Raw genomic sequence first — 27,003 nt, 5'->3', positions numbered from 1 at the left:
GATGCAGATATTTCTAGGAATGTCTGTATTTGTCAAGTTAGTTTGACCTGAAGTGAAATGATTAACATACCTGTATGAGTTAGGAGATGTCTTGTAAGGGAGCTAACCCAAGGGAAAGTTCGAGTGCAGTATGGACACTGCAGCTTATGGGGAGAGTCAGCATAGGAGTTGCGCTTCTTTTTAATGTTATCTCCCTTTATTTTCTGATGGTTGGGGATGTACTCACGCTCGGCTTTCTGTGCTGCCTGAATCTGCACAGAAATAGTTTATACATAAGCATTTTTGCATATAGGCTCCTACATAGACATATACCAACTTAACCTAATATCAGCTTTCATCATAGGATTCTGGAAGCTCAAGTGTCTTTCTTTTAAAATTCAAACAGCATCATTGCATGATAATTTTTTGATGACATCACTTCTTGATGATGTCATGATCATAACTTAGTGTTTCAAGTCGACACTGTGTTGAGATTTAGCATCGATTCTTTTGTGTAATTCAATTCATTTTTAGATCAAATACATCCTTGCTGTGAGTGATGTTTTGAAACATGTTCATTACCTACAACAAACATCATATTATACCGATTTTATATCAACTGTGCAATGCTTTATCCAACATATAGCAGACAAACACTTATATCCTGGAAGCCAATATCCCATGATGCATTGCAGTTTTGATTGTCCATGGTTTCTGTCATGTCAAGTCATAACTAAGAATCGATGTTACTTTTACTGATGAAAAATGTTGTGAAGGAATCTGAATATAATTTTAGTATTTAAGAATGTTACCTGTTGGCGTAGTTCACTGCTGAGCAGTTTGTTAAGATCTGGCATATCGTCGTCACCGTTGAGGCTCCTGGTCTCCGAATTGGTGTCTGCCTTGGAGCGGGGACTCAGAACCGGAGGATCCTCAGCGATCACGAGGGCCGATTCCTCTCTGTCCGTGTCAGATATTTCTGGCATGTCGAGATCCTCGTATTCTCCATCAGCAGCCTCGCTGCGGTCCTGGGAGTCCGAGTCTCCGATGTTCTCTTGTAGGTACAGCTGAAAATGGTTGGCGTTGGTGGTGTCTATGATCTTCTTGACGGAGGCCAAGTCGCAGTTAGGGTCATTACCTGTTAACAGTACAGCCAGCGTTACAGTCGGGCACATAATGGATATTGTCTATTCTCAGTAACCTTTAATCTTTCACACTCTTCTCACCAATGGGCTCTCATCAAACAGAAACTAGCGAAATTCTACAGACTTTTAAACTTTCCGATAGAGAAAACGAACATGTCTTCAGAAACCTTGAAACCTCTTCAGGCTTATTAACTGGATAATACGGGGTTGACCTTACATTTGTAGTAAAATGCACATTCGTTAGAATTTAAAATAATTCGTTTTCGTCACACAAAAGCTTCTTCTGACAATTTATACAATAATTTATTTTAATTTCAGTGTAGAAATATTGTGAACTCACAAATTAATTTATAACCATTCTTTGGTTTGGAAATCAATGAATAATAATCAAAAAGAATTTCAAATTCCATCTGAACATATTTCCCTTCCAAATAAATATAAAGCAAATTTAACATCACAGTGACATAGCATACAACCAACAATATAAAACTATTAATTGACATTTAGAGTAAGAGAGTACAATACACAAAACTCTTTGCTGTAGAATTAAAATTCAAAATAAAACTCATCTCGTTTCCTTTGGACAATTTAAAACAGAGACATAACAAAAGTAAAATTTATGAAAAAAACCTTTCATCTACACACGACAATGATGACAAAACTAAACAATCACGCATCAAAAACTGATGAAATAGCTCAAAGAAAAATAATCATAAGAGTATTTTACATACAAGAATATAAAAAGAAATAATAACAGTAAAAATGCACTCTTCTTTGTAGATGTCAGAATCTATAGCTACACAATGATGTACTTACACGGCAGGAACTAGTGCATTAAACGGTAAAGTAAACGAGTCAAATATGGTGTAAACAGCAGCTGAATCCCAAACAACTTCCAATTTCTGACGATTTATATGAAATTAGCTAAATGAGAAGAAGTTTGAGATTCTATTTTGTCCCAATATATACATGTATGATGAACTTTGCTGTTTAAAATGACACATTTTGTAGCAAAGTAAAAAATAAACACCATCAATAACGACACCCCTACGATATGACTATCGTAACCTAGATGTAACAGCGAAGTGTTGCATATTGAAAATACTGTCAGAAACATGACGGTATCATGACACAATGGTTAGGAATGTAATACATTTATCTGGGGGTCAAGTTACACAACATGAAAGCAAAACCTGAATAACTGTGGGTTGAGTTGTTAATTTTCATTTTCTTGATGTTAGTTGTCGATGAAATGTTAATAACTTGGTATTAATTTTGAATGATTGAAATTATCTAGAGAACAGAAAATAAGCCCACCTTGAAGGCTTCCAGAAGGAGAGCTCGCCTCACGTTTGATCTTATCTAAGATGGCCGACTTTTTCATTTCTGAGTTGTTGTTCAACTTTGGTGTCTGTGATCTGTTGTCTAAAGCTCCATCTCCGATTGGCGGCTTCAGAGGCAGGCGAAGGTTTCCCGAGGTCATTGACTTATCGGCTGGTGACGGGAGGATCGGGGTGAAGTAGTGTTTACCCATTATCTCAGCGATCTGTGGGTGGAGCTGCCAGATGTGACGGTCGAGGACACGTTGACTGGAGAAGCCCATCGGACAGAACTGGCACTGGTGTAGGGTGTTGTCGTACATAACCTTCAGTTTGTTATTTGACAACATCTGAAGAAAAAGATTGTAAAACATTTTTGAAGCAATTGTTACATACACTTTCACAAAGTATTTGAATTGTTCAACCCTAAGATATGTCAAAAAGGTAGATTCATAGCAAGATTAATTTGTCTGTTTTTGTATTATTATTATTAGATACGTTTTGAAGGTGCATACAGACAGAGGGGTAAAAAAACGGGAGAAAAACAGAAGTTATAAAGAATTAAACTTGCAGGCAGCACATCAGTTTTGGTTTCTTCAACGTCTCTTACGACGCAAGATACCCCCTCCCCCCGCCCCCAACTACATTTACAGTGGTGCCCTCATACCATCACGCTTATATCACTGACAATGCTCCATATAACAGGTAGCACTCACCACTGGGCTTTCACTCTTCTTCTTGATTGATAGATCCATGGGCAGTTCATCTCCAAGAGACTTCGCCATCTTTTTGTTTGGTGTTGCCCTAGGGGTGACACTAGGGGTAGAATTGGCAGACGAGGATTTCACGCTAAAATCTAGCGGCCTATCCTCCATGTCAGGGTCGATTGGTTCTGTCTTAATAACGAGTGGAGACTCGGCACGACTGCTATTCGGGGTCATGCTCAGTCTGGAGTTGGAGTGAGCGGCTGGCGGGTGAGAGGGTAATTCTTGACTAGTGTTGTCATCTGAAAGAGCGCCGTCTGAACGGTCGCTTCCTTCCCCTAGGAGTGGTTCGTGGACGACGATATATTGTTCTATATGGTTCTGTGAGATCTCGGTGTGTTGTTTCTGGACGTGACGGATACAATTGGCTTTAGTGGAAAAACCGACGTCACAGCGGGTACATTGGAACGGCTTCTGACGACAGCTGCTGTGGGATCGTAAATGGTGCTTCAGCGCACGGAAGAACTTGAAGTCAACACCGCAGTACTTGCAGACCGTGTCTGGAGAGTGGAAGGAATCCATGGCAGAATGTTCAGTTACATACTTGTTGTAACCGATCGCCATCTCTATATCTTCTTTGACTATTTTACCATGCTTCTTCCTGAAAACGAAATAGGAAACATTACATTATGTGCAAAATCAATTTGAAACAACTTAATACTTTGGAAATATCATAAATTTTAAACACAGTAAAACCTTAATATTATGCCTTTAGTTTTTCATTACAGTCAGGTCTTTACAATATGAAATATTCAAATTCAAAAGAAAAGACAGAAGGTTTCTTATAAGCATTATTCAAAAATAAAATATTCATTTAAGTGTTTTGATGCATAATATTCAGAAAACAGTGAAAGAGCTATTTGAATCGCATCTCTTAATAATTTGAATCAAGTTAATCGCTGGGTTTTGAATCTTACCTGACGTGGCGTTCACAGTTGGCCTTGGTGGTGAAGGCGAAGTCACAGACGCGGCACTGGAAGGGGCGTTCACCGTTGTGTGTGCGGAGGTGGCGGATGAGGGTGCTTTTGTCGGCGCTGGAGTAGCTACACAGATTACACTTGTAAGGAGAAAGTCCAAGGTGGGTACGGGTGTGACCTATATACAACAAAAAATAATGCATAATCACAGCTGCTCAAATTTATCTCAAATTCAGAAATTCACAAAATTCCTCACATGTTTATGTATAATATTACTGTTTCCACTGGTAAATGATTTCAGGGTGAACTGAAAAAAAGTTAAATTACAATTAACAAAAATATCTTTTAAGTACTAATAAGAATTTCCTTTATTCTTATTAGAAATTAAAACCAGCAATAACTACCCCGACTCACACAGAGTCTAACCTTTTTAATTGTGTAACCCTATCAAACTGCTGTGTTCTATTTTACACTACACCTCCTAACTATGACAATATGATACCTGGCAGTTGGTGGGATTTTACAATCATAAATTGCATTAAGCCGATGAATATATTAAATAAACCTGCACAATTGGTACCTCTATCATAAAAAAAAAATGCTGATTTACAGAATCAAAACATGATACTATTAATGTGATTTATATTCATCGTAGATATATCTGTGAAGACAATTTTGAGGTGATAGGTCTGTTTCAGACTGACTGTCTATAGACACCAGCAATCAGCCATGCAGGTCAACGAGACAAGCTGCACATGCATATTCAAATCAACATTTTCCAAAATCATGTGACATGCTTTTATTCACAATGCTAAAAAAATATCACAACAGCCTTTTTCGTATTTTTACACATTATTTTGCAATTCAAATGGGTTTTTTTCCAAATATTTTTCAAACTTCATGCAGATTCCATGTCTGATCATTTCCTTTAGTAAGCCTTTTAAAAATGGATTACATTTTGTTTAGCAAATGTTTGTTGACTAATTACATGCATGTCCAACTCTACCGTGACAAATAAAAAAGGATTAGAGGTAACAGTCAGACACAATATCAAGAAACCGATAGTAGCGCACGATTCATAATCTTCACGTTAAATGGTGTTTAAAAGCAAGAAGATCTTTCTTGGCAAAAATGAGAAAATAAAATTAAGAAAATTAAGAAAATTTATGAAAATTACCAAAAAACTTGGAAATCACCAAATAGGTAAGAGGATGCATATGGGAAACTGATGGCAAAATATACAACTTTTATTTATTTTTTTGGGGGAAAAAAGGCACAGCTTCACAACACCAAACAAAAAAGATCAACCCTTTTAGGAAGATTTAAAAACAAAAACGGTCAACATGGAATTGTAGATAAATATCCTGAGTGTATAAACAGTCTAACGATAGGACATCAACGAAAGGTAAGACATGCACAAACAACCATATATATATAATAAACAGCACCAGTGAGACACGATATTCATTGACATGATGCATTGTTGAATATTTACAGTAAAATGGGCAAGATTGACAGTGTGGCCAGCGTCAGTGATCCATACTTACTACGCGGCGTGGTGGAGGAGAGAAGAAGACATGATATACATCGTGAACAAGACTATGATGCAGTTTTGAAAGGTCAAAGGTCAACGGTCAAAGGTTAAGCCAAGAAGAGTAATACAGGTATATAATATAAAACATATAAATGAAGTAATTGATAATGAATTAGGATTTCAAAAATATCCACTAGTCTTTTTAACATCTTGTATTTATTTCTATATTTTATGATAAACACATGAATCTTACAAACTTATCAAAAAAACAATTTCAGATCATTATCTGGGCTATCGTAACATTAGCCCCTTATCTTCAGTAAGAAATAACTAAAAGTATACATACTTTTCAGTGCTCTGTAATTCGGGAAGACTAGGTCACAGTATTTGCATGGGAAAGCAATCTTGGAATCGTTGCTAGGCGACGACGCACTGCCTCCACTACTGTTGCCTTCACCAGAAGGTGGGGGTGTGGAGAGTGGACTAGGATCTCCCTGATTGGCTAAACTCATCATGTGACTTGCATTCATCATGGCGGGCATGGTAGACAGGAAGGACGGATGATTATAGGAGTTTAAGAATGCTGGCATGAATGCTGCCAGTTGAGATTGATTGAGCAGGCCGAGCTGTTCCAGGCCGGCTACATGTCCTGGCAGTCCAGCAAGGAGACCCCCGGTTGCAGATGTCTGCAAAATCTTGGCGATGTTTGCAAAGTCATTGTCATTTTCTGTAGGCTCCATTTTCTTGGACGGGTGAATCGGTGAGACAGTTGGTGAGAATATTTGTCCAAGTTTTGCGAAGTATTCATTGTTTTCTTTTCTTTCGTGAACTTTGAAGTTGTTACCAGACAATACTGGTTTGTGTTCCTTCTCCGTCACATCTAGGGACTCGACATTGGCAGTGAGGCCAAATGAAGCCAAGAAATCGTGCTTTCCGACTTCCTCGGCTTTCGTGTCCTTAGCTGGTTTACGACGGTTGGATTGCACAGGTTTCTGAACATCAGCGAAAGCTTTGTCGGACATGTGTTTTATCATGTGCAGGTGGAGCTCTTTAGTTGTCATGTAGTCACACTCGCAGAGCGGGCATTGTGATGTCTTGGCACGACTGTGGGTGTTGAGATGCAGTTTCAATGCACCCTTGCATGGAAATGCTTTGGAACATTCCTTGCAAACAAAATGGTGATAAACGCTACTTGACTTCCTTGCATTCTGCTCGCACCACGACTTTGCAATCAGAGAAAACTTTTTGATGGAGAAGTCGACAAAGCTGAGATCATAAAATCCTATAACGGCTGCCGCAGCTGCCCTGACATCCTCCTTGCATTCGTCATCTTCCTTCTCCGTCTTTCGCGCTTTAGCGTGCACCAACGTCTTGTGCAGACTCAGGCTGCGAAGTGTGTGGAAGTTCATGTGACAAAGATGACACTTGAGCGAGGAGAAGTTGGGGTGGCTCTCCCGGATGTGATTCTCCAGGCCATACTTACAAATAAAAGCCTTGTTACAGGCGGGGCAGTGGAGCTGCTCCACCTCTTTGTCCTCGCTTTCAAACACCTACAAAACCAAGACAAATGTCATCATAAAGGTCACCGATAAGGTCATCACAAAGGTCATTACAAAATTCAAATATTTTTAAATTATTTTCTTTTGATACCAAAACTTTTACAATCTTTATAATAATGTTGTTGTGTTTCCACTTTTGTATTTTTTTTTCTATTTTACAAAGGCAAAGATTCACATTTCTTTGTTTTTCTAAAATCATTCAAAAAGAAAGAAATTAAGATAGGCACTTAAAACAAACAAATATCTTTTAGCTTTCAAAGTTTTACCTCCATATCCTCAGCAGATTTATCAGCAGATGGTGATATACTTCTTGGAGTGGCCTGATGACTGGATTGGGCTATTTCACTCTCCAGTTTTACTCCCTCTTCAAATAGTTTGTTACGTTTGATTGGCGGCATTGGCCATTCCCCCGGGGATACATTGATGAAGTTGAATGATCTCTTCACGCCAGGGGCTATTGATGTCTTTGGGGTGGATGTTTTACCATACTGGTATCTCGTGTGGGAATCGGAGGTGAGCTCCTTTGCCAGCTGAGACGACCCCTGCAGGAGATCATTTCCAACTAACTGTGGGGACCTGGTCAGGCCTCCGACAGGTTTAGATGATGCTGGCTCAATGTGGATAAAACTATTCACTTTGGGCTTCCAAGACGGCGCTCGCTTCCTCTGCACTTTGCCACAGCTATGGGCGTTCGCCTCCGTCTCTTTGGTATGGATCCTCATGTGTCGGTGCATGTTGCCATTCGTTGTAAATGACATATTGCAATATTTGCACCTGAAAGGTCGCTCACCTGCAAAAGTTTAAAGTTTAATTAGTTTTAGGTGAATATTATTAAAAATCTTTTGAACAAATATCACCCTTTTACCCCTATGTAACTTCAGTAGACTTTACCATGCATTGTTATGGATGAATCCATTATGGTCTACAGTGGTGAAAGGGCTAACCAACAATCTTTGGAAAACCCAGAATTTTTCCAAGATTTTTGACAGGATTGGACAGCAAATTGATCTTGAATTCTACAAGTAAGCACATATTTTCTATGACAACTATGTGACTGAGTTTTAAACAAGTTTGGACAATAGTATCTATATGAAAGCTTGAATTCGTATTTCTATAAACCACCTTACACCTAAACCTCACTTTGTATGGGACCAGGCCAACTTTAAAACATTTCAGTAACTAACTTTCTAAATTCCAATAAACTTTTGAATTTTCTGTGAAAGGCACACAATTAAAGTTGAATGTAAAATATGTAATATGATGGCCAGGTATATTTTATGGCATATTATTATAAAATATAACATAGTTGTCATAGAAAATATGTGCTTCCAACTATGTGAATTCAAGATCAATTTGCTGTCCAATCCGGTCAAAAATCTTGGAATATATGCACTATAAGTAAAATAAAACTATTCAGAAGTACTCTTGGTTCAGCCCTAAAAAACAAAATAGTCCTAAAACTGCCTGCACTGCATAACATATTCATGCAAATCAATAAATAAAAAAAAAGGAAAACTAAAACCTGTTAGCGTTTTTTTATTTTATTTATATTACCTCTAGTCACAAGTATGTCAACAAATTAAAAATATCTCTCCTGCTTTGTCACTAAAATTATCAGATCATCTCGTATAAGATTTATTGTAAAAACATGTCAGTTTTATTGAATTCCTGTATTCAGTTCTAGATGTAATCATACATGTGCCCTGGGGGATACTTCAAATGTATTTCGTCATAATCCAGAGTGTTCAGTATATATTTTGACAAGGATGCCGTAAACACCCCCCCAGCAGCAGTCCCTGTCGTAAGGTGATGTAACAACAAACAAATTACTCCAGTCACAAGCCTCACACGGAGCTGTTCTCAACAAATCACCTGTGGGTACAGGTGAAAATTTACCTGAGTGGTCTTGGGCAGGTAATAATATAACTCAAAATCTTACACATGTTGATAAATCAAAAGTTACTCAATACAGGTAAAATACTGAAATTATATACAAAGATAAAAAAACATTTTTTACTTGACACAGGTATAAAGAATAATTTACATTACATCACATATTCAAATGACCAGTTTCACAGTTGCAAATGTCAAACTGAATTACCAATACAATATAAGTAAATATCCAAACTACAATGATTTTCACTTTCGCACAGAAATGTTTCCCTAATATTTACTTGTTTACTCGCTGAAGACATTTTTGCCCAAAACTATTTTCCGTAATACATATATATTATGTGGTACCGCTTGATAAGCTAGCATATTCACATAGCCCCCAAAGTCAGTACATAAAACAGGACTATAAAACCTCGTTAACACACCTGAGAATGCTCAGGTGAACAGTTAATTTGTGTATATACAAAACATAACAAAAACAGCTTTGATACTTTTTGTAACAGGTAGCATTGCATTATGAGATCAAACAAAACCAATTTTTGTTTAAGGATCAAACTTCCAGTAAAAGTACCATATTATTCACGCAAGATGTTTTTGGTTTTTACAAAGATATCGTTTCTTACTGTAAGAGTAGGCTAAAGGATGAGTATTTCCAAAACAGGATATCGACACATCTATGACATGAAACGTCCTAGGCTTTTGATTCAAAACTTAAACTCAAACTATTACCAAAAGTCCTATAAAAAGTTTATCCCAAGTGGAAATTGACCCGAAATTCTTCCAAGACCTGGTGGAAAATCACAGACCGTGACTTCAAGGTAAAGATGATAACCAACCACCACTATCAGGGAAACCTTCAAGTAATTTATAATAAATAAAAAAGATATTGTTCTGTATTAAATTTTCATGTTAGAAGTGTTGACTTACCTGAGTGGACCAACATGTGTCTATCGAGGGAGCTCTGAGAACTAAGACTCTTCCCACAGATCGTACATGAGTTGGCCTGAGAGGCGGAGCCGGTGTGAGTGTTGTGGCTTCGGATGTGGACGGTTAACTCGTGGGATGAAGACAGAGTCTCGTTACAGATAGGACAGACGTAGCGGCTCTCCCCAGTCTCGCTGGCTACAGGTAAGATCTGAAAGAGACAGCGTCAATGTAACTAACTCATAAATCTGTCTCTACAAAACATTTATGGCAGCAAGAAGACTTTTCATCTTCCATCGGTCACACGGAGGAAGATCTAGAAATACATGTACGCTCATGTGAATGGGTCAGACTCATAAACAGCTACAGGTCGGATAAATCATCCCGTGTAAACAGTGTTCACCACAATCACTAACCAGTCTAACGGGACAACACTACAAGCAAAGTCACTTCTCCCAGTACACATCCATATGCGCTGCCAAAAACATCAAAACCTGCTAGCTAGATCACCTGTCCATTTACAAATGAGACAAACATGACCAGGTAATGTCATTGGTACACCTGAGACATGTACCTGTACCTGCGACAGAACAGCAATGACAGGGCCTGATGAAGCCCAAGTATCTCTACAGGCTTGTCTGTGATATGAGGTTCACTGAACCACGTCCAGGAATGACCCGGGGCATCAGCGTCCTATACAGGTATTAAGAGCTGTCAATATTCTCCCGTCACATCACTGTGGCTCGGAGGACTTTTGCCACCTTACGACAGCAATAGCTATCCCAACTGCCTCTATCCCAGCAGGGTCGGATTCATCATCTTGTCAGCTGATGAACTCAGGCATAATAGCCATTAGCCAGAAATGTGTTTTCCGAGGTTTTCCTCATTATCACCATCATGTATCTATATATATCCTGCAGTTTGTCATTATAATGGCTGTCACGGAAAAAAATCTTGTTAAATTCTCGTGGAGACTGTTTTTCCAGAATTATTTGATGGTCACGCTGACCTCCCATGTATTATGATATATGGACTTCCTGTTGGTAAATTCCCATCCTGATTCATTACTCACTGATGAAGAACAACATTAGGACATGATTCAGCGGTAATCAATCAAGCATATCAAATAAGTCCACATTTGCAATATGAACTTTTTCAATTTATTTTTTTACTTTTGACAGAGCAAGATTATATCTGCATCCATATTAAATGTTTTAAGAGTCTTTGCTAATTTTTCACATATATAACACGTACATTTATGAGTAAACTACCATCAAATATTGACATACTTGGGTATGTATATAAATATCTCAAATGTAGAACCTGCCCAGTATCGATAAGGATATCATATATCAATATGATTAAGTTATATCAGCGTAATTATTCAAAACAATATATATATACCACGTACAGTTTATTATAATAATCTTCAACACAAAATCTGAACTCTAAGTTGATGAAAATTTATAGCATCGAACAAAAAAGAACGAATTGAGGCCATATAAAGTAGTTTTTTAAACCACTAGAAATCTGTCAAAACCGCTGTTGAATGTTTACCTAGAGCTAACACCTAATACCATATATATATACAATAAATAAAATTATAATCACAACAGGATATCAATATAAACACTATTAGAAATTAATATTAACAATAAATGTGATTCCAATAAGCTTTTGTTTTCCATCAAAACATTTCAAATATTCCTGAAATAAAATAATATATTCCGATGTTTACCTATTATTTGGCCATATATTTTTTTTAAAAATAAGTTTGAATAAAACATGAAATAGATTTCAATTTGATACCAGCCTCATTTTAAAGTACAAATCATATATCAATTTTAATTTAATCAGTATTAATTAAAGAAAGACTGGATATATCAACATGATTTAATTTAAAATTGCAAGAAAACAAATAATTTATGCAAATATAAACAAACATTAGGAACGAAAATAAACAATGATGGGTAGGAATTATGTCTATTGGGTTTGTTTACAGTCTAGAATTGCAGTATAAATAAAACATATAAACTGACCTCTGGTCACTGTGTATTCAACCACAGCAGACATGCACCACCACATACATAAGCCCAACACTAAGGTATCAAGATTATAAATTATGTGTGCTCAGAATTTAGGCCTACTTCAGCTAGCCTAATTAATGTGTGTCCATACAAAATCATTGTAATAAAATACTTAACACCAGAAGACCAGAGGTCTCTATTTTATATATTATACACATGCATAATGTCACTACACTTCACAAGTGTCCTGCCAGCTAACAGCAGCTGAAGCATCTCAATAGGAAATCAAACATGTCCTCTTTCCTGTCATCATTCTGCTGGGCTGTTACAGTGAAATCTGAGGCATGCATTATAGGGAAATTAGAGTGTAATTCTCTATTAACAGTTCCAAGAAATGAGTAAAGAAATGATTTTAAACATATATCTAGCTACATTGAAGACAGATATCTACACTACTTACAGCAAATCATGTGACACATTCCTCTAGTCTATCCTACATGCTGTGTGCTGGCATGTCTGCATCTCTACTGATGCCTAGCAGCCCTAGGATTTCAGCCTCAGGCATGCTGAGTGGGGGAAGGGGGGTAACTCTTACAGCATTTCATTGATCAATTAGTAACAAATTATGTTAATTACTTGCTATTAAAATGGATGAATTATTTTTAATAAGGTTGGTTTCTTTTTTTTATTATTGATTTTCTATCCTTATTTGTTTTCAAGTCATTAAATATTTTCACATGAGTTAAGCTGTGAGCAGATAAATTGAATGAAGGTGAAAATTGCAGGTCTTATGTATACAATGAACATGGGGAATGAAGCATTAAGCAAGCAGTGATATAAGCCATGACAAATGTAAATGGATGTGGTTAGCAAGTGTTAAGCAGTGCAATTTGTTAGTCCCCACCTCTGTGTTACCTAGAGGTATGCAGTATACATGTAAACCGTCACCATTCATGCTCAGCTGGATGGGCAGTTCATCACTTGCCCAAGGGTCTGATGATATGATTACAATAGGGTGTCAATATATATACACTAGATAGCCATTTCCCATTTCTCACCATGGACAATAGCAATTTGTTAAACAGTACCTTGTTCTCAGTTTGATCATCGTCCTTGGGGGCTAAATCTTCGCTACTTATAGAGTGGTTCTGAAATTAATTTTAGCCACGTTGTACTACTAGTAATGGTAAAGACTAAGAGCCACTCACACAGAAACACACTGGCACCTACTGTCTGTGTCTCTCGCCCTTAAACACACAGACCAACAGACAGAAGATGCATTAAATGAGTCACCACTGCATATATAACATGTTTTTGTTCTAATAAATGTGAACATTTTCACTCTCAAGTTGTTTATATAATAAAATCTTGGATTTTTTTTCTCTCACTTTACTAATCCTTTGTGATAAAAGATATAAATTCATGAAAATATTATCGAAAATGACAAATGTTTTCTTTATAGAATAGTCAATTTTACAAGTCAACTTCAAATTCAACATGTCTTAGATATATGCAGTAGTGGACAAGTATGAGAAGAGAAAAGCAATAATTCTTTAACTTGATGGTATAATTAAATATTTCTCAGAGATACATAAAATTAAAATTTTAATATTGTGGAATGTAGTCAAATTCATTTATCAAATTCATTTAAATTTTGCTGAAAGCATGCATAAACAAGAACCTAATATTATTGAAAGCATAATAATTTCATAATGGGAAGACATCATGATCAGTATTTTGAAAACACATTTTTAAAAAGAATACTTTAATTTTCCTTTAAAAACAGATGTCAGAATAAATACATACATATATTTATCTATAAAATAAGTCGGTTACAAACTTAACAGTAGAAAAGAACACCAGAATTCTGAACTTATTGATGATAAATCTAGTCAATTGTGAAGAAAATATAAACCATCAAGTTTTATATTAAAATACAGTTGAGGACAGAGGTTGGTTACCACAGAAATAAGAATTACAAGGGAAAGGAAAGATTTTCTTTTCACATCAATTCACACAGAGTAATGCTACAGTGATTTTAGAATACAGGTGCCATATGGAAACAATTCCGGGGGAAATCACACCAATTGTTTAGTAGTTTAACAGATGGAGAGACCAAATCACAACAGGACGGACACCCAACGTTTCCTGATTTGGTCTCAATATTTCAAGGCCAGTACTAAGACTTAAATGTGACTTACCCTGACTCCTCGACGGTGAGTCTTGGAGGAAGATATACTAGAACTGAAACCTCCGGGGCTGAGCTGATCCGAGGAGGAGATGGACGGAGTTCTGGACGTAGATAGATTAGAATCGTCGTTGACGAGGGGGAGATGGTCGTCTATCGACTGGTGATGGAGGTCTGTGATAGGCTGACTAGAGGGTGCGTCTTCCTGACCCGCAACAGAAACAACGACCGGGGACAATTCGGCGCTCAGGTGAGGTCCTAGATCGAGCTGAGCTTGTGTTTCTGCGAGATGGAGAGCAGACGTTGATCTAGCCTGGTCTGTGGTATCTTTCTCATCATCGTCATCTAACGGCTGCCTGGAGGTATCGACGACTAAGGGACCGTATTCATCAAAGTCATCGGGGTCCTGAAACAGATATGATGGAGTACTGTAATCATTGCTTTATGATTGAGGCAGGGAGTTATAGCCTGTTTCATATTTTACCTATTGTCATCAGATGCATAACAGCACTTACACAAGATGAATCTGCCTTTGACAGACGATATTCTCCCGACTACCGTTAACGTGCAGGATAGTCTAGCCTCCGGCCAAATACCTACACAATGTCTTGTTATATCTATACAAATATGCACATAATGACAGCTTCAGGCTCTGGTCGGGAGAAAGCCTCGTCATCTGGATCCACAGGTACATACATACAGGTAAATCTCATGTAAATCTCAGGTAAATATATAACTCACAGGTAACGGTAAAGACCAATGTATATACATATATATGCACCGTGTGTTACAGGTGAGCTAGCTTGATGCACCATCTCAGCAACATCTACACAGCATTTGCATATTGTAATTTACATTTTAAGTCTTCACAGTCAAAAGCAGGGTTCTTTTCTTCTAAGATTTGTTTCACAATGCGTGAAACCTGCTTCATATATTGCCAAACAACTTTTAATGCAAAACTCAGGTGATTTATACCAGTGAGATATTGAAGTATATCTTATTTTTCTTATTCCTTTTTTTGTGAACATTTAAGGCTATAGAGTACCTTACTTAGACATGTACCTCCCAAACAAGAGAGTTCCAAACCAACACGCCTGTGAAATATTTTTTGTCAATGGTCATTTATGCTTGGAATCGGTAAATATTAATAACTTTATTTTTCTTAATTTTTTAATGAATAATTAAACTACTACATAAAAGCATATCTCCTCCAAATCTTAAATTTAGGTTCGTCATTATGATAAATTCAGTTTTGTTTTCTTAGTGAAAAATCCATACAAAACATCAAGTTGTTTACATATAGTGAAAGCTCCAGTCCTGATCAATTTAGCTTCATGAATCATTTACCTATTTTTTTCATAATGAGGAACATGGGATATTTCTGTATATTTTACTCTATGACATTAAAGTTTTTCATTCATACAAATATAATTTAAGTTTTAAAATTGAATATTTTGAAAATTTTGTACTTTGTGTTAATTTGTCCTTAAGCTAACCAAGCTTCCCGACGGCCCCTCCGAGCCTGGACACTGTTGTTCAAATGCCTAGTCAGCTTAACCAAAGTTAACGTACAATTTTAACGAACTCCTTGCATAATCTGGACAATTATCTAAAGACAAATAAGAATCACCTGCATAAATATGTAAATTTCTAGGTATTTCTCAAAAGTTATTTTGTTATAAAATTCGCATAAATTAGTCATCATGCTCATAATATGTTAAAAACTGAGCCCCGAATAGAACAAATTAAGGACAGCTAATTATCTGGAATATCTATACACCCGTGACTTATACACCGATTTGCCATCAGTGGCCACAGCCTGTGGTTTCCCATGGCGATGAACACAGACTGTTTGTTCATTTGATAAAAAACACTCCCATCAAATAATTATCTCATTTCCTTGCACCATGAAATTGATGACAAACAGTTAAGGAGTTAAGTGATCAGTGATATTTGTATAGAGATCTCCATCTCGGCTACCTGTGATGGTTGTTTTTGTACCAGTATTCATAACAGTGTGCGGTAATCTGTGTGGTGCTCGCGCGTATAATACACGCCTTTCAAACCGTCAGTTCATTTGTGATATTCAATAGCTGAATATAGAACTAACTTCTGTTCTGGATTTTGTATTTATCCTTGGCAAATTACTCTGTGAGGACTTGAGTGCGGACCTTGGGTTTGTAATTAGTCGTTTGGTATCCCACTGTTGATATAGCTGATGTCGGTCAGGTATATACGCATAAGTAGCGTGTGGATGTAAAAAACTGTCGCTACTGAAAGTCATCTGGGCCTAAATTTGTTTTGAACTATTTACTTAAGAACGGCTAACTCACCATCATTATATATAACAAGACAATCATCTCAAGGATCCAGGAGTTTTTAATGAGGGACACCACGATCGTACAGGTGTCACATATTCATTGCTGCACTAGCTCAATTTCTTAAATGACAGATCTCCGATCGGAATCCCAACATAAGAACTCCCAATTACTGCTGCACGGAAGGACTCAATATCTTATCAAGATCTCCCATTTGATAACAAGATTTAACATTTTAGATGTACAATAAAGTATCTATCCTGAGTTATCCCTGTCTACATTTTTGGCGTTCAAATTTGGTCCTATTTCCCAAAGAGATGGACAATTTTTAGCTCAATCTAATCGAGAAATACATCATCAATGTTAATTTTGCCTCTAACTTTAGAACACAATTTCATTTTCCAATTTTCCTTAAGGTTGATGCTTTATAACAAAATGAACTTTCTGAAAGTCCCGTATGTGATTTTCTTTAATAACTTAAAAATGCATGAACATTGGTTTCTATAAAATATTTCAATTTTTAAGTTTTGAGCATGGTGGTTAATTAATTCATCTCAAAACTAGAGCTTGTTTTTCAAATCCTGTTGTAAATATTGGTATGATAGTACAATCTAGCCCCAGAATGTACCTGTATGGGCACATCTCAATAAAGTACGGATCTCCGAAATCTTCTTCATGCATCATGTAATAGGTTAAGAGTATTACACCTCCTAAACTAAGATAAACAGGACCTGATCACGTGTCTATTAAATGATGGGCCCTCAGTGATCACTTATTACCTGAACTTTGGTATTGGGGATGGTTTTGTTTCTGTGCATTGAGCGTTATCGTCCATACCAATCTTTGGCAAAGATTCGGAAGTAATCGAGGCTACGAACAGGTATTATTTGTTTCTGCCGTGTCAATAAACAGGCGGTCACATTAGTTGTGTGGGATTTAATTAAAGTTCAAATTCATGTTTATCTTGTGATGGACGAGACAGTTGAATTTTTATGAAGGTATAACAGGCTAGATTTTGGCTTGTCTCAGCAATCTTATATGGATCAGTGGATTTAAATAATATGAAGAATTCCGTACGAAATAAGACAGAATGGATTTTAAACGCGTCATTGTTCTGAGAATCTCATAGAGTTCATGAGAATCTTTCAGGCATACCAGCATCAAAGAGAACATTTAATGAATGAAGGCTTTGGATCTTGATTAAAATTTTAAATCAACATAACTTTATTTGAAATTTTACTGAAACTTAATTTTTGTATCTAAAACAGAATCTGGTAATCTCAATGTATAAATACACTGGGAAAAAAAGATATCTGAAAACTTTAAATTATTAGTGCACTTAATATATACATTTGTGCACATACATTTTCTTCTGCTAATTCCATTGTGCATTCGTGATTTTAACGATATTTATGGGAGTTTTTTGGTATCAAATAGAATTGTATTTGTTCTGAAGGCATCATATCTTTGTCTGATGATGAGATGGCAAATATAAATGTTTTACCGAGTCCTGCTGCGTTTCCCCGTTAAGCTGTATGTGGTCGGCAACGGCCACCATTTTGTAGGATATGTTTGACAGGCTTTCATCTTGTTCTGCCTCGATATTGTCATCCAGAGCTGAAAAATACAAAAATAATTCTACATTAGGGTAGGTCTGTAGGTAAAGATTTCTTTCTTAGAATTTAAGTAAATTAAATAAATATTTGATAACAATATAACCCATCCAAATCTAATGTCAACAACGATGTTTAAATTTGGGATTTAAGACAATTTCCTGGTTATTACCGATAAAAAGTTGAGGAAATTTTGATAGTTTTTAAAAATAAAAAGTAAAGTAATAGTTCAGCCTGTAAGAATACACACAAGCATTTAATTTTATCCCAAGTCAGGTTTGTAAGCCAAGACCAGTACATAACTCAAAACTGCTAATCGAAATGCACAGATACAGCTATTTTGCCATCGAGGTACAAATATTGACTTAGACATCAATCAGCTCAAAAGTGCAGAATTCACCTTTGATAAAGATGAAAATTTTAAATATTTCAACATTGGAGCATCGCGCAATTAACTTTCCAATAATAAAAGCGTTCTGCTAGTGTATGTAGCTTTGTCTGAACGGGGCAATGGCAGTACAGTGTGCAAGCAATCCGAGTTAGAAGGAATCGTTTGATCTGTACAATCCTGCTAGGATTGAAACTGTTTAATGCCAGGACTACTGATCTTCAGTCCTTACAGCAACACGTCAGTAAAGCAACTCTCCATACCAGCAATTACACCAAAGCACAAGACAAATATTTATCAGTGAGGTTATATCCCACACCCTACATCGACTCCCGCTATCGTTATAACCAAAGTCCATTTTCATTCCATTGTGAAAAGTGTGTATATGCATAAAAGCATGTTTCAATGTTTGAAGAGGAGAAAATGTTAGAAATTAATATTGAAAGCTTTACTGGATATAGGACCTGTCTCTGCCCAGGTATGGGTGAAATACGTGTACACCCGCCGCCGCCGCCGCCTCGAGCCTGCGGTCCATACCGACACAGGCACATTCAGGGTACAACGGAATGTCGTCCATGTGTGTTGAAGGCATTGCCATGGCAACCTGTCACAGCACGTGGCGGTGGGAGGCGTGCAATCGTCACCACGAATGCCAAATATTATCAGCAAGAAGATGAAGTAGCTGGTTTACATTTTTCTGTCTACAAACACTAAATATTTGTAATGATAATACTTGAGGTGTATTTATATGTCCATACCTGTCATAACGCACTATATGTAAAATCTATACGGAGGTGTCAGCGAAGGCCATCTGACCGCTCAGGTACAACCCTGCCAGGTTTCCCTGATGACATATTTATTTCATTTCATTAAATGTGTTAAGGATGTATGTCTTTATTCCTAAACTTTGGCACAGATCAGGGGTATAATATGTAAGGTAGCATATATCCTTAACTCAAACACAAAACACAGGTAAAATGTATAAGGTAGTATATAACCTTCACTCAAACGCAAATCACAGGTATGTAAGGCAGCTTATATCCTTAACTCTTACACAAAATAAACGTATAATGTATAAGGTAGCATACATCCTTAAGGAGATACCTTTCAGTGACTTGTATCTTTTACTAAAGAGTTCCACTGTCTAAGAAACCTGTCAAAATCTTTCACAAAAGCTGATTTGGACTTGTTAATTGATGGTACACTAAAAAGTAGGGATTTCAGATAATTTTTACCTGTTAACTGTATTGTCTAAATTTAAAATAGTGTTCCGTTCATTATATAGTTTTGAAACCACCAGTAAACGATTTACAAAGATTTTTCATTTTTTTTTTTTAAATAACTGTCCATTTCTAGCTTCACCTGTACATCAGATAGATTGCTGGAGCTGACAACAGGTGTATATGCTGTGGATGAAGATTACTAGTTCAGAGATATGGTCCCTATTGTCCTAATATAGCCCCAATCTATGTGAGTTATCACTGGATCAGCCCTATAACCAAACGCAGCAATCAGCTTTTATTACTTTATGATAGATGAAGCAGTTTGTGGGCCATCCCTTACAGATCGCCATGGATCCCTAGGTACTCCTGCTTTGTCCTCTAAACAGCCCTCTGCATTTTCGGGTAATTGATAAAGGGACAATAAAATTGGCTGTAACAATACTGACATTCCGGCAGTCTTACAGACCCATACGATTACTTGTTGGTGTCATGTGCCAGGGGCAACCCGGTATATACCTGTAGGTGTCATACAAATTGATCTCGTTAAATCTGACACAGGTAGGTATTGACGACAGGTGAAAGGTGATGGAACCCGTTATTTTCTGCAACATGATCACACGAAGTAAAATTGTCTATGATAGTATACAACCTGATCACACGAAGTAAAATTGTCTATGATAGTATACAGCATGATCACACGAAGTAAAATTGTCTATGATAGTATACAAGCAGTTTACCTAAATATTTTCTTTACAATAAAATTATCTTTTATTTATCATACTCATAACATGTTACATTATTCTATCTACCTTAAGTACTTCTGTTCACATTAAAAAAAAATAACTTTTGAGAAATTAGGAAATTAAAAGAAATATATACATGTATTACAACATCTGATTTTAATTTGTTTTGAAGTGAATTCAATAACAAATAAACATAGTTTAGAATATTTTATTTTTAAATTTTTTGTTTTTGTTTCAAGAGATTAAGGTAAGGAAGGCCTGAATATCCATCAGGATTTTTTTTAATAGGGAGGTGGTCAGCTTGTATGCAACAAACTTATTAATTAAGTATATTTTAAAGATATTTTAACTTATGAATTCAAAAGTAATCAGAATCGGTGTATTGGGTAATGTTATCATAATAGGTATTTAAATAACACGATAAACAAGTATCGTGTGCCCATTTCTTTGCAGGTTTTTACTGAATTACTACATTTTTTGTAACCTTGACGATGATTCATCGTGCTATTCAAAAAAATGTTAAATGATGAATTCTTCCATAATGACTGATGTTAAAAGTCGATGCGTAAGATGTACAGGGGTGTACATGGGTATCAATGACGACCACATATTTTCCAATGAAAAGAGGCGGAAAAATTGAGTGATGCTCTCAAAAGATGGCGAAGCAGATTGAAGGCCACATTGCATGACAAGGGAGAATACAGCCGGTGCAAGAACAATCGAACAATGAACCCAACGAGGAACGTCGGCGATAACCCCGGGACACTATCTGGGCGAGAATCTGTACTGCGTGACTTGACCGTTAGTGACTTCGGGATGATGAGAACGATGCCAGATGATTTCCATAGATAGCTGTGTAATCTCTTGTGTAGTACGAACACACAACCTTCCTGTGCTGGCATTTACAGATACAGGTGTCAAAACTCTACCTGGGTGTACCTGTGTGGAACCAATACAGGTGTGATTAGACCTTGTGTGACAGCTGTAGCCATTTATAATTATCTCTCCAACCCCAAAATCTCACGTTATCTCCCCAGTTGCTCTAGCAGCTCCACTTGTTTTCGTTGAAATATTTCAAAACTTTTCAACAGATAGTTTCCGTTTTAATTTATCTATTTAACCTAACCTCCTCCCCTCCAAGCCTATTCTCAGTCTATCTCCTTCCTCCTGTAAACTGGCCCAGTCTTTCTTTCCTTCCCATCATTAATCTCTCTCTAGCCCTCCTCCCCTCCAGTCCCAAATTTTTCTGTTAAGGTCATTCTTTCCCTTTCCCCATCTTTCAGATTGTACCATTCCCACACTCTCTCACACTCTAGTTCCTAGCTCCAATGGGCAAATTAAGGAACAGTTTAAGCTTGAACCACTTAATGTATTTGTCCTGTTTGCCTCCTTTTTACCCCGATGGTGCCCACACCTTTCCTAGAGTACCTTAAACCTTTCATGCCCAGGTGTATGTCAATTGTTCCCGGCACAGGTATTCACATCTTCATCAGTAACAGGTAGTCTACACAGGTATTCTCCTAATTCACGTTTAACGACCACATAGCATCTTTTACCTGTACACAGGTATGGGATGGTGGTGAGTGGTACAGGTAATGTTTGTCTATTTATAGACAGGTGATGTAGCATCACCATCGCCCGACATCTGTTCTAGGATGGTAACGACATGCGTATGAAGTCGTACCACAAAGCCACATATTATATGCCACTTACAGTTTCTCTACAAGGTCGAAGTTCACATCTATATATTTTTTCATATAAAACACTTCTATCATTTTACCTCATCAGACAAGAGAGTTCCCCAGTTTCTTTTGTCACTTGACGTTATATACAAGTGGTACAACCAGTACCGTCAAAGAGAGGCAGCCATTGTGGAGGAAGACGATAAATCAGGTTTGTCTGTTATGCTGTCAGATGCCGTTCTCTGACATCAATTATAAATTAAGTTATCCCTAATAAAACTTTAAAAAAAATTACTCTCCTTTATCACTTCCATCTTCGATTGTAAACTTGTTTAACAATGAACAGTATCTCGTCTCTTTGGCGACTCGTACTCAAGGCCGAGCTTTTACAACTGTCAAAATGGAGTATTCTTATCTACCCTGTGATCGGCATCCTATGTCATCACATTGAAAACCACTTGAAAATACTTCAATTTCTACCCCATACAAAGCGGGAGAGTAGGCAGGGCCCATATCACTACAGTGAACAGAACACCGAGCTCATGGTCTTCTACAACCCATCGATGTGTCAACAGCCATTATCTTAATTCATGTAAAGAAATATGGTGAAATAAAGAGCCTGATTCGGGTATGAACACCAGCACATGGAGCTGTTGTCCGTCTTCCTTTCATGCAGCTATCCACCTACATTTGAAGAAAAACTTTGGTGTTAAATTTCATACAGAACAATATTGGGCGATTCATTTTACTTAAGGTAAATTGTCCCCGTGTTGAAATACATCATATCACAATAGTCCATTATGGATGGGCACCATGATATATGGTTACAGCCTCGGGAACGTACCCAGGTTACTAAACCACAACAATCTCCTCCGCATCTCGAAAGCTGATCAGTGAACCCACTCCATCCGATGAGGATGTTTTACAGACCAATGAACAACAACAGAGTACGGAAATTAGCTGTAATTGTCGCCGGAACACGCAGCGCTCAGCTCAGAACAAACTACACTGTGTCACAAAAAAATGTGGCACAACACATGCATTTGAAGCTGCAAGGCGAGGGAGATGATCTGGTTTTAACATTATAACAATAAAATAAAGGTTCTCCCAACACCACTGGTGTTAAACACCACTTACACACCAGTGCATGGTGGTGCTTCATCACAATAAGCAAACCTCAAAAATTTGCATAATTTTGTTTTTTGAATTACTCTGTTGAATATTGCAACAGATCCATTTACTGGTATCATTGAAGAAAATATATGTTAGCAAAGCAATGTTTTAAAAACCGAAAATAGACTTTACTAAAATTTGATCTTAGGATATTTTCGTTGATATCAACTATAATTTGTGTCATGCACTAAATTCTTTCTTAAGGCTGTAGCAAAGATGTTTAAATAAAAGACAAAACTTTTTTTTTTCTTTTAATCTTATGAGAAGTTAGAAATTTGTATGACTGCTTAAAACAATAAAGTGTCCCTCCCGTGGGCACCGATGGAGTCTGCTTACTAGACTCGCCTGTGTGAGCCGTCTACTATACGTGAGAAAGTCACATCTTTTACACCTGTACACGTAAAATGTGATGTATATGGCCCGCGAAACTGTCCTGCCAGAGGAGGCCGGCCATTTCTCCATCAACCTCGGACTTCCTCCTCAACCCATCATTTTCCAGAGCAGACTATAGTTGACCTTTGACCCTGTATGTTGTTCCTGAGATGCTGATGACAGCCTTTTTAGCTGCGACATGGCTCCCATGATTCATCACTCGTACTGCAGCCTATGATTGATGAGCTTACATCGCGTTCATGGCTGTATATGCAAATGAAGACAGTCGAGTGGACATATACATCATAAAAGAGATACAAAAAACAAAGATGTATCTGCTCCGTACACCTGAGAAATTCTCACCTGTGTGTTACCTGCATTATCCTAACTTCAGATGCATATTCATTTCATATGCAGCATAAAGTTTCATTTGCATCAGGAACAACGTTGATATAATTTATGACAGGAAATTCATCAACTCATCATGTGCATCATTAGCGCTAGTTGGTGACAATTAATTTATGGAAATTACGCTACTTTTATAACAATTCTGTAACACAAATCATTTCCCAAGATTACAGAATCCAATTTCTTTACAAAACTTACGCACGGAAACTTTTTGTAACATAGCAATAACCACTTTTGTTTTATTTATAGCTAGCCCAACTATCAACTTGTTATGTTCAATCTATAACTTTAGGTCAATATGATTTTGTACCAAGACTAGATTTTATCTAATAAACAGGGGGAAAGATAATTTTGAAATTGATGAGGATCATTTTTGTTTTGTTTTACTTTATTAACAAATTGTCAAACTCTATAATTTAGGTAGATCTCGTGTGATCAGACAAGTGCATCAGGGGAAATAACTCAATATTTTCTGTGTTGGAAAAAGCAACAAAAAATGATTGATGGGAGTAAGCTCAACGTAGTTATTACAAATCAGAAACTGACCATGAACAGTACATTGCCAATCAGACAACACCTGATTGATGTGACAAGGACTGACCACTGTCCAGCAGTGGTCAGTCATGGGTCAGACAGACATGCACTGGACATGTATATTACCCACTTGACCTTTTGAACAGGGAATTATTATTGCAGGAAGTTTGGTTGTCTTGGTAGCATTTTATGAGAAGCATTATGAATCGATGAACAGTCATCAAAACATTGATCAACTTTCCTAAAACCCTTTTGATTTACTTAATTCATGAAGCTCAGATTTAAATATAGATTACCCTTTATTTTCCAGCAGTTATTAATTATATCAGATTTACGTTATATATATCGAGTTTTTAAAAACAGATTGTGGTGGTTTCATCAGGAAAGCTGAATCTTAAAAGTCCACAACACATTTGAAAATTTTTCAAAACCCACAGTACTACAAATAAATTACTGAAATTGCAGCACATTATCAGATGATTTGTCATAGGGGAACATTTCTCCGTTGCACTCTCGCGAAATGTAGGCCTCAAAGATTTAAGGATTGATCTATCTGACATATCTCTAAATCATATTTTTTTGGTGCAGGAAATGAGAATTATTTCCCTTTTTAATGATTTTTCAATACAATTTCCTCTCTTTATATACTTTTGTAAGAAACAATTAGGAATTAATGTCCAATTTATATCGTTAGATAGTAATGCTATTATTACCTTGTAACAAATTCTTTACTGCACATTCATTATCAAGTTAAAAAAAATAAAAGAAATGTCACCAAATCTGCCTTCGTAAAATGATACCTCACGTATCTTTATCAGTCTTTTAATGATATCATCTTTTTTGGCAGAATTTCAAAATGGCCTGAATCAATTGAGGTTACAGGCATACATTGACGGGTTATAGATACTCTGACAGACACACCTGTAGCCAGCTAATCCAGGTAAACTGGGGGCCATAAGCCCGCTCCACATCAACTGCAGGTACAAAACCGGGAGAGGTTTGATCACAGATATTGATTTATTGATGTGGCTTCATTGCTAAGCAACATTATCTATGGGGATCTGTGCGGGGCCGGACAGGAGATTCCCACCACAGACTGCGGGGTAGATGCCTCTATACCTCCAATCTCTTATCATCCTGCCCAATCGCACCCAATCATTGCCTACAATGAACACTACGTTTCAATTGGTTTTTATATGGAATGTCGTATTGAGCTTCATCTCAGGACATTCTGGTATATATTCACACTGGTGTAGCTAGCAGCTATCGCACAGATAGAGCTACGAGATAACGCCAACAGCTTTGTTCTGTTGTCCAACTCAAAACATTGGCATTGAACAGAGTCCAGAAATCTGAACCACATCCACTCCTATTGTTTCTGCTAGCTCGGTTGTTTAATTAACTCCCATTGATTGGCTCTGTTAAATACAAACTGAGATGCTATTATCTGTGATGATAATAATCTATTGTGTGTGTTTTTCTGTTTAAACCCATAACCATCAGGCAGGTCCACACTTGGGAATTGGTTAGTGTTAGTTATCCTTAACAGATCATTTCAATCACATTATCCTCACTTACCTGTGAAATTTTCCCCCCGCATCAGTTCTACCTGGATAATTAACAGTTGAACCCTCCCTATTAACGAGATTTACGATCTGCCATGATTGGCGATTATCGTGATCAATATACACATGGGAGCACCCAATGCTACAAAACTTTTATTTTTATTATGCTGACATAGCAAAAATAAAGCTGGCAGTAAATCTAAAATATATGTAAAACAAAATAAAAATCTGAAAAAACGAAAAGAATTTTTAGAATAGATATATTTTCTGACTGGAAAACTTACAATGTTATAGGCAAAAACAGAACAAATCAGTTTATTCCTTATAAAATGTTCCATCTTCATAGCAGAAGTGACTCAAAAGAAGATTTATTATCAATATAAACTAAAGTGTAAGAGCCACGCAGGAGACCAGCCTGTTTACGGCTTTAAAAGAAACCGTCAAGGTTTTTCAAATATCCTTGGTTGATTGTTAAAATTGATTCATTCTCTTCAGCTTCTTACTTGAGCCGATTATACAATTTAAATCTATAGATGAGGCTGGGGACATTGTTATCCTTTTTTTCAGGGCTGTAAAACCAATATTCCCCAAGGCTGGAGTGTTTTCAGACCAACGCTGATAACGGTTAAACCCAAGTACACAACAGCTTTAGTCATTAAACGGCCCGGGACGTGTCATCCTGAATCTGATGGCTAAACATCGGCATCAAAAGATGTCACGGCATACAAAGTACTC

The 27,003-nt window shown here is 36.9% G+C and overlaps 1 protein-coding gene across 2 annotated transcripts in view; it reads right to left on the bottom strand.

Annotated features, from left to right (window-relative positions):
• Positions 1 to 27,003, bottom strand: part of LOC110448185 (ras-responsive element-binding protein 1-like) — a 55,302-nt gene that overhangs the window by 7,280 nt on the left and 21,019 nt on the right. Inside the window, exons 2-12 of one of the 2 annotated variants that reach the window (XM_021494299.1) lie at positions 18,072 to 18,184; positions 14,263 to 14,655; positions 13,150 to 13,209; positions 10,038 to 10,245; positions 7,484 to 8,007; positions 6,005 to 7,208; positions 4,125 to 4,302; positions 3,160 to 3,808; positions 2,442 to 2,793; positions 792 to 1,117; positions 71 to 251 (exon numbers count right to left, since the gene is read on the bottom strand). In XM_021494299.1, the coding sequence (XP_021349974.1) occupies positions 71 to 251; positions 792 to 1,117; positions 2,442 to 2,793; positions 3,160 to 3,808; positions 4,125 to 4,302; positions 6,005 to 7,208; positions 7,484 to 8,007; positions 10,038 to 10,245; positions 13,150 to 13,209; positions 14,263 to 14,655; positions 18,072 to 18,184 (4,188 nt within the window). The remainder of the gene's footprint in view (positions 1 to 70; positions 252 to 791; positions 1,118 to 2,441; positions 2,794 to 3,159; positions 3,809 to 4,124; positions 4,303 to 6,004; positions 7,209 to 7,483; positions 8,008 to 10,037; positions 10,246 to 13,149; positions 13,210 to 14,262; positions 14,656 to 18,071; positions 18,185 to 27,003) is intronic. The other variant, XM_021494300.1, reaches the window with a different exon arrangement.

This window comes from Mizuhopecten yessoensis, unplaced genomic scaffold (genome assembly GCF_002113885.1).
Source record: "Mizuhopecten yessoensis strain PY_sf001 unplaced genomic scaffold, ASM211388v2 scaffold3901, whole genome shotgun sequence".
In the NCBI taxonomy this organism is placed as follows: Eukaryota; Metazoa; Mollusca; class Bivalvia; order Pectinida; family Pectinidae; genus Mizuhopecten; species Mizuhopecten yessoensis.
This window is presented reverse-complemented; position numbering and strand designations above follow the sequence as displayed.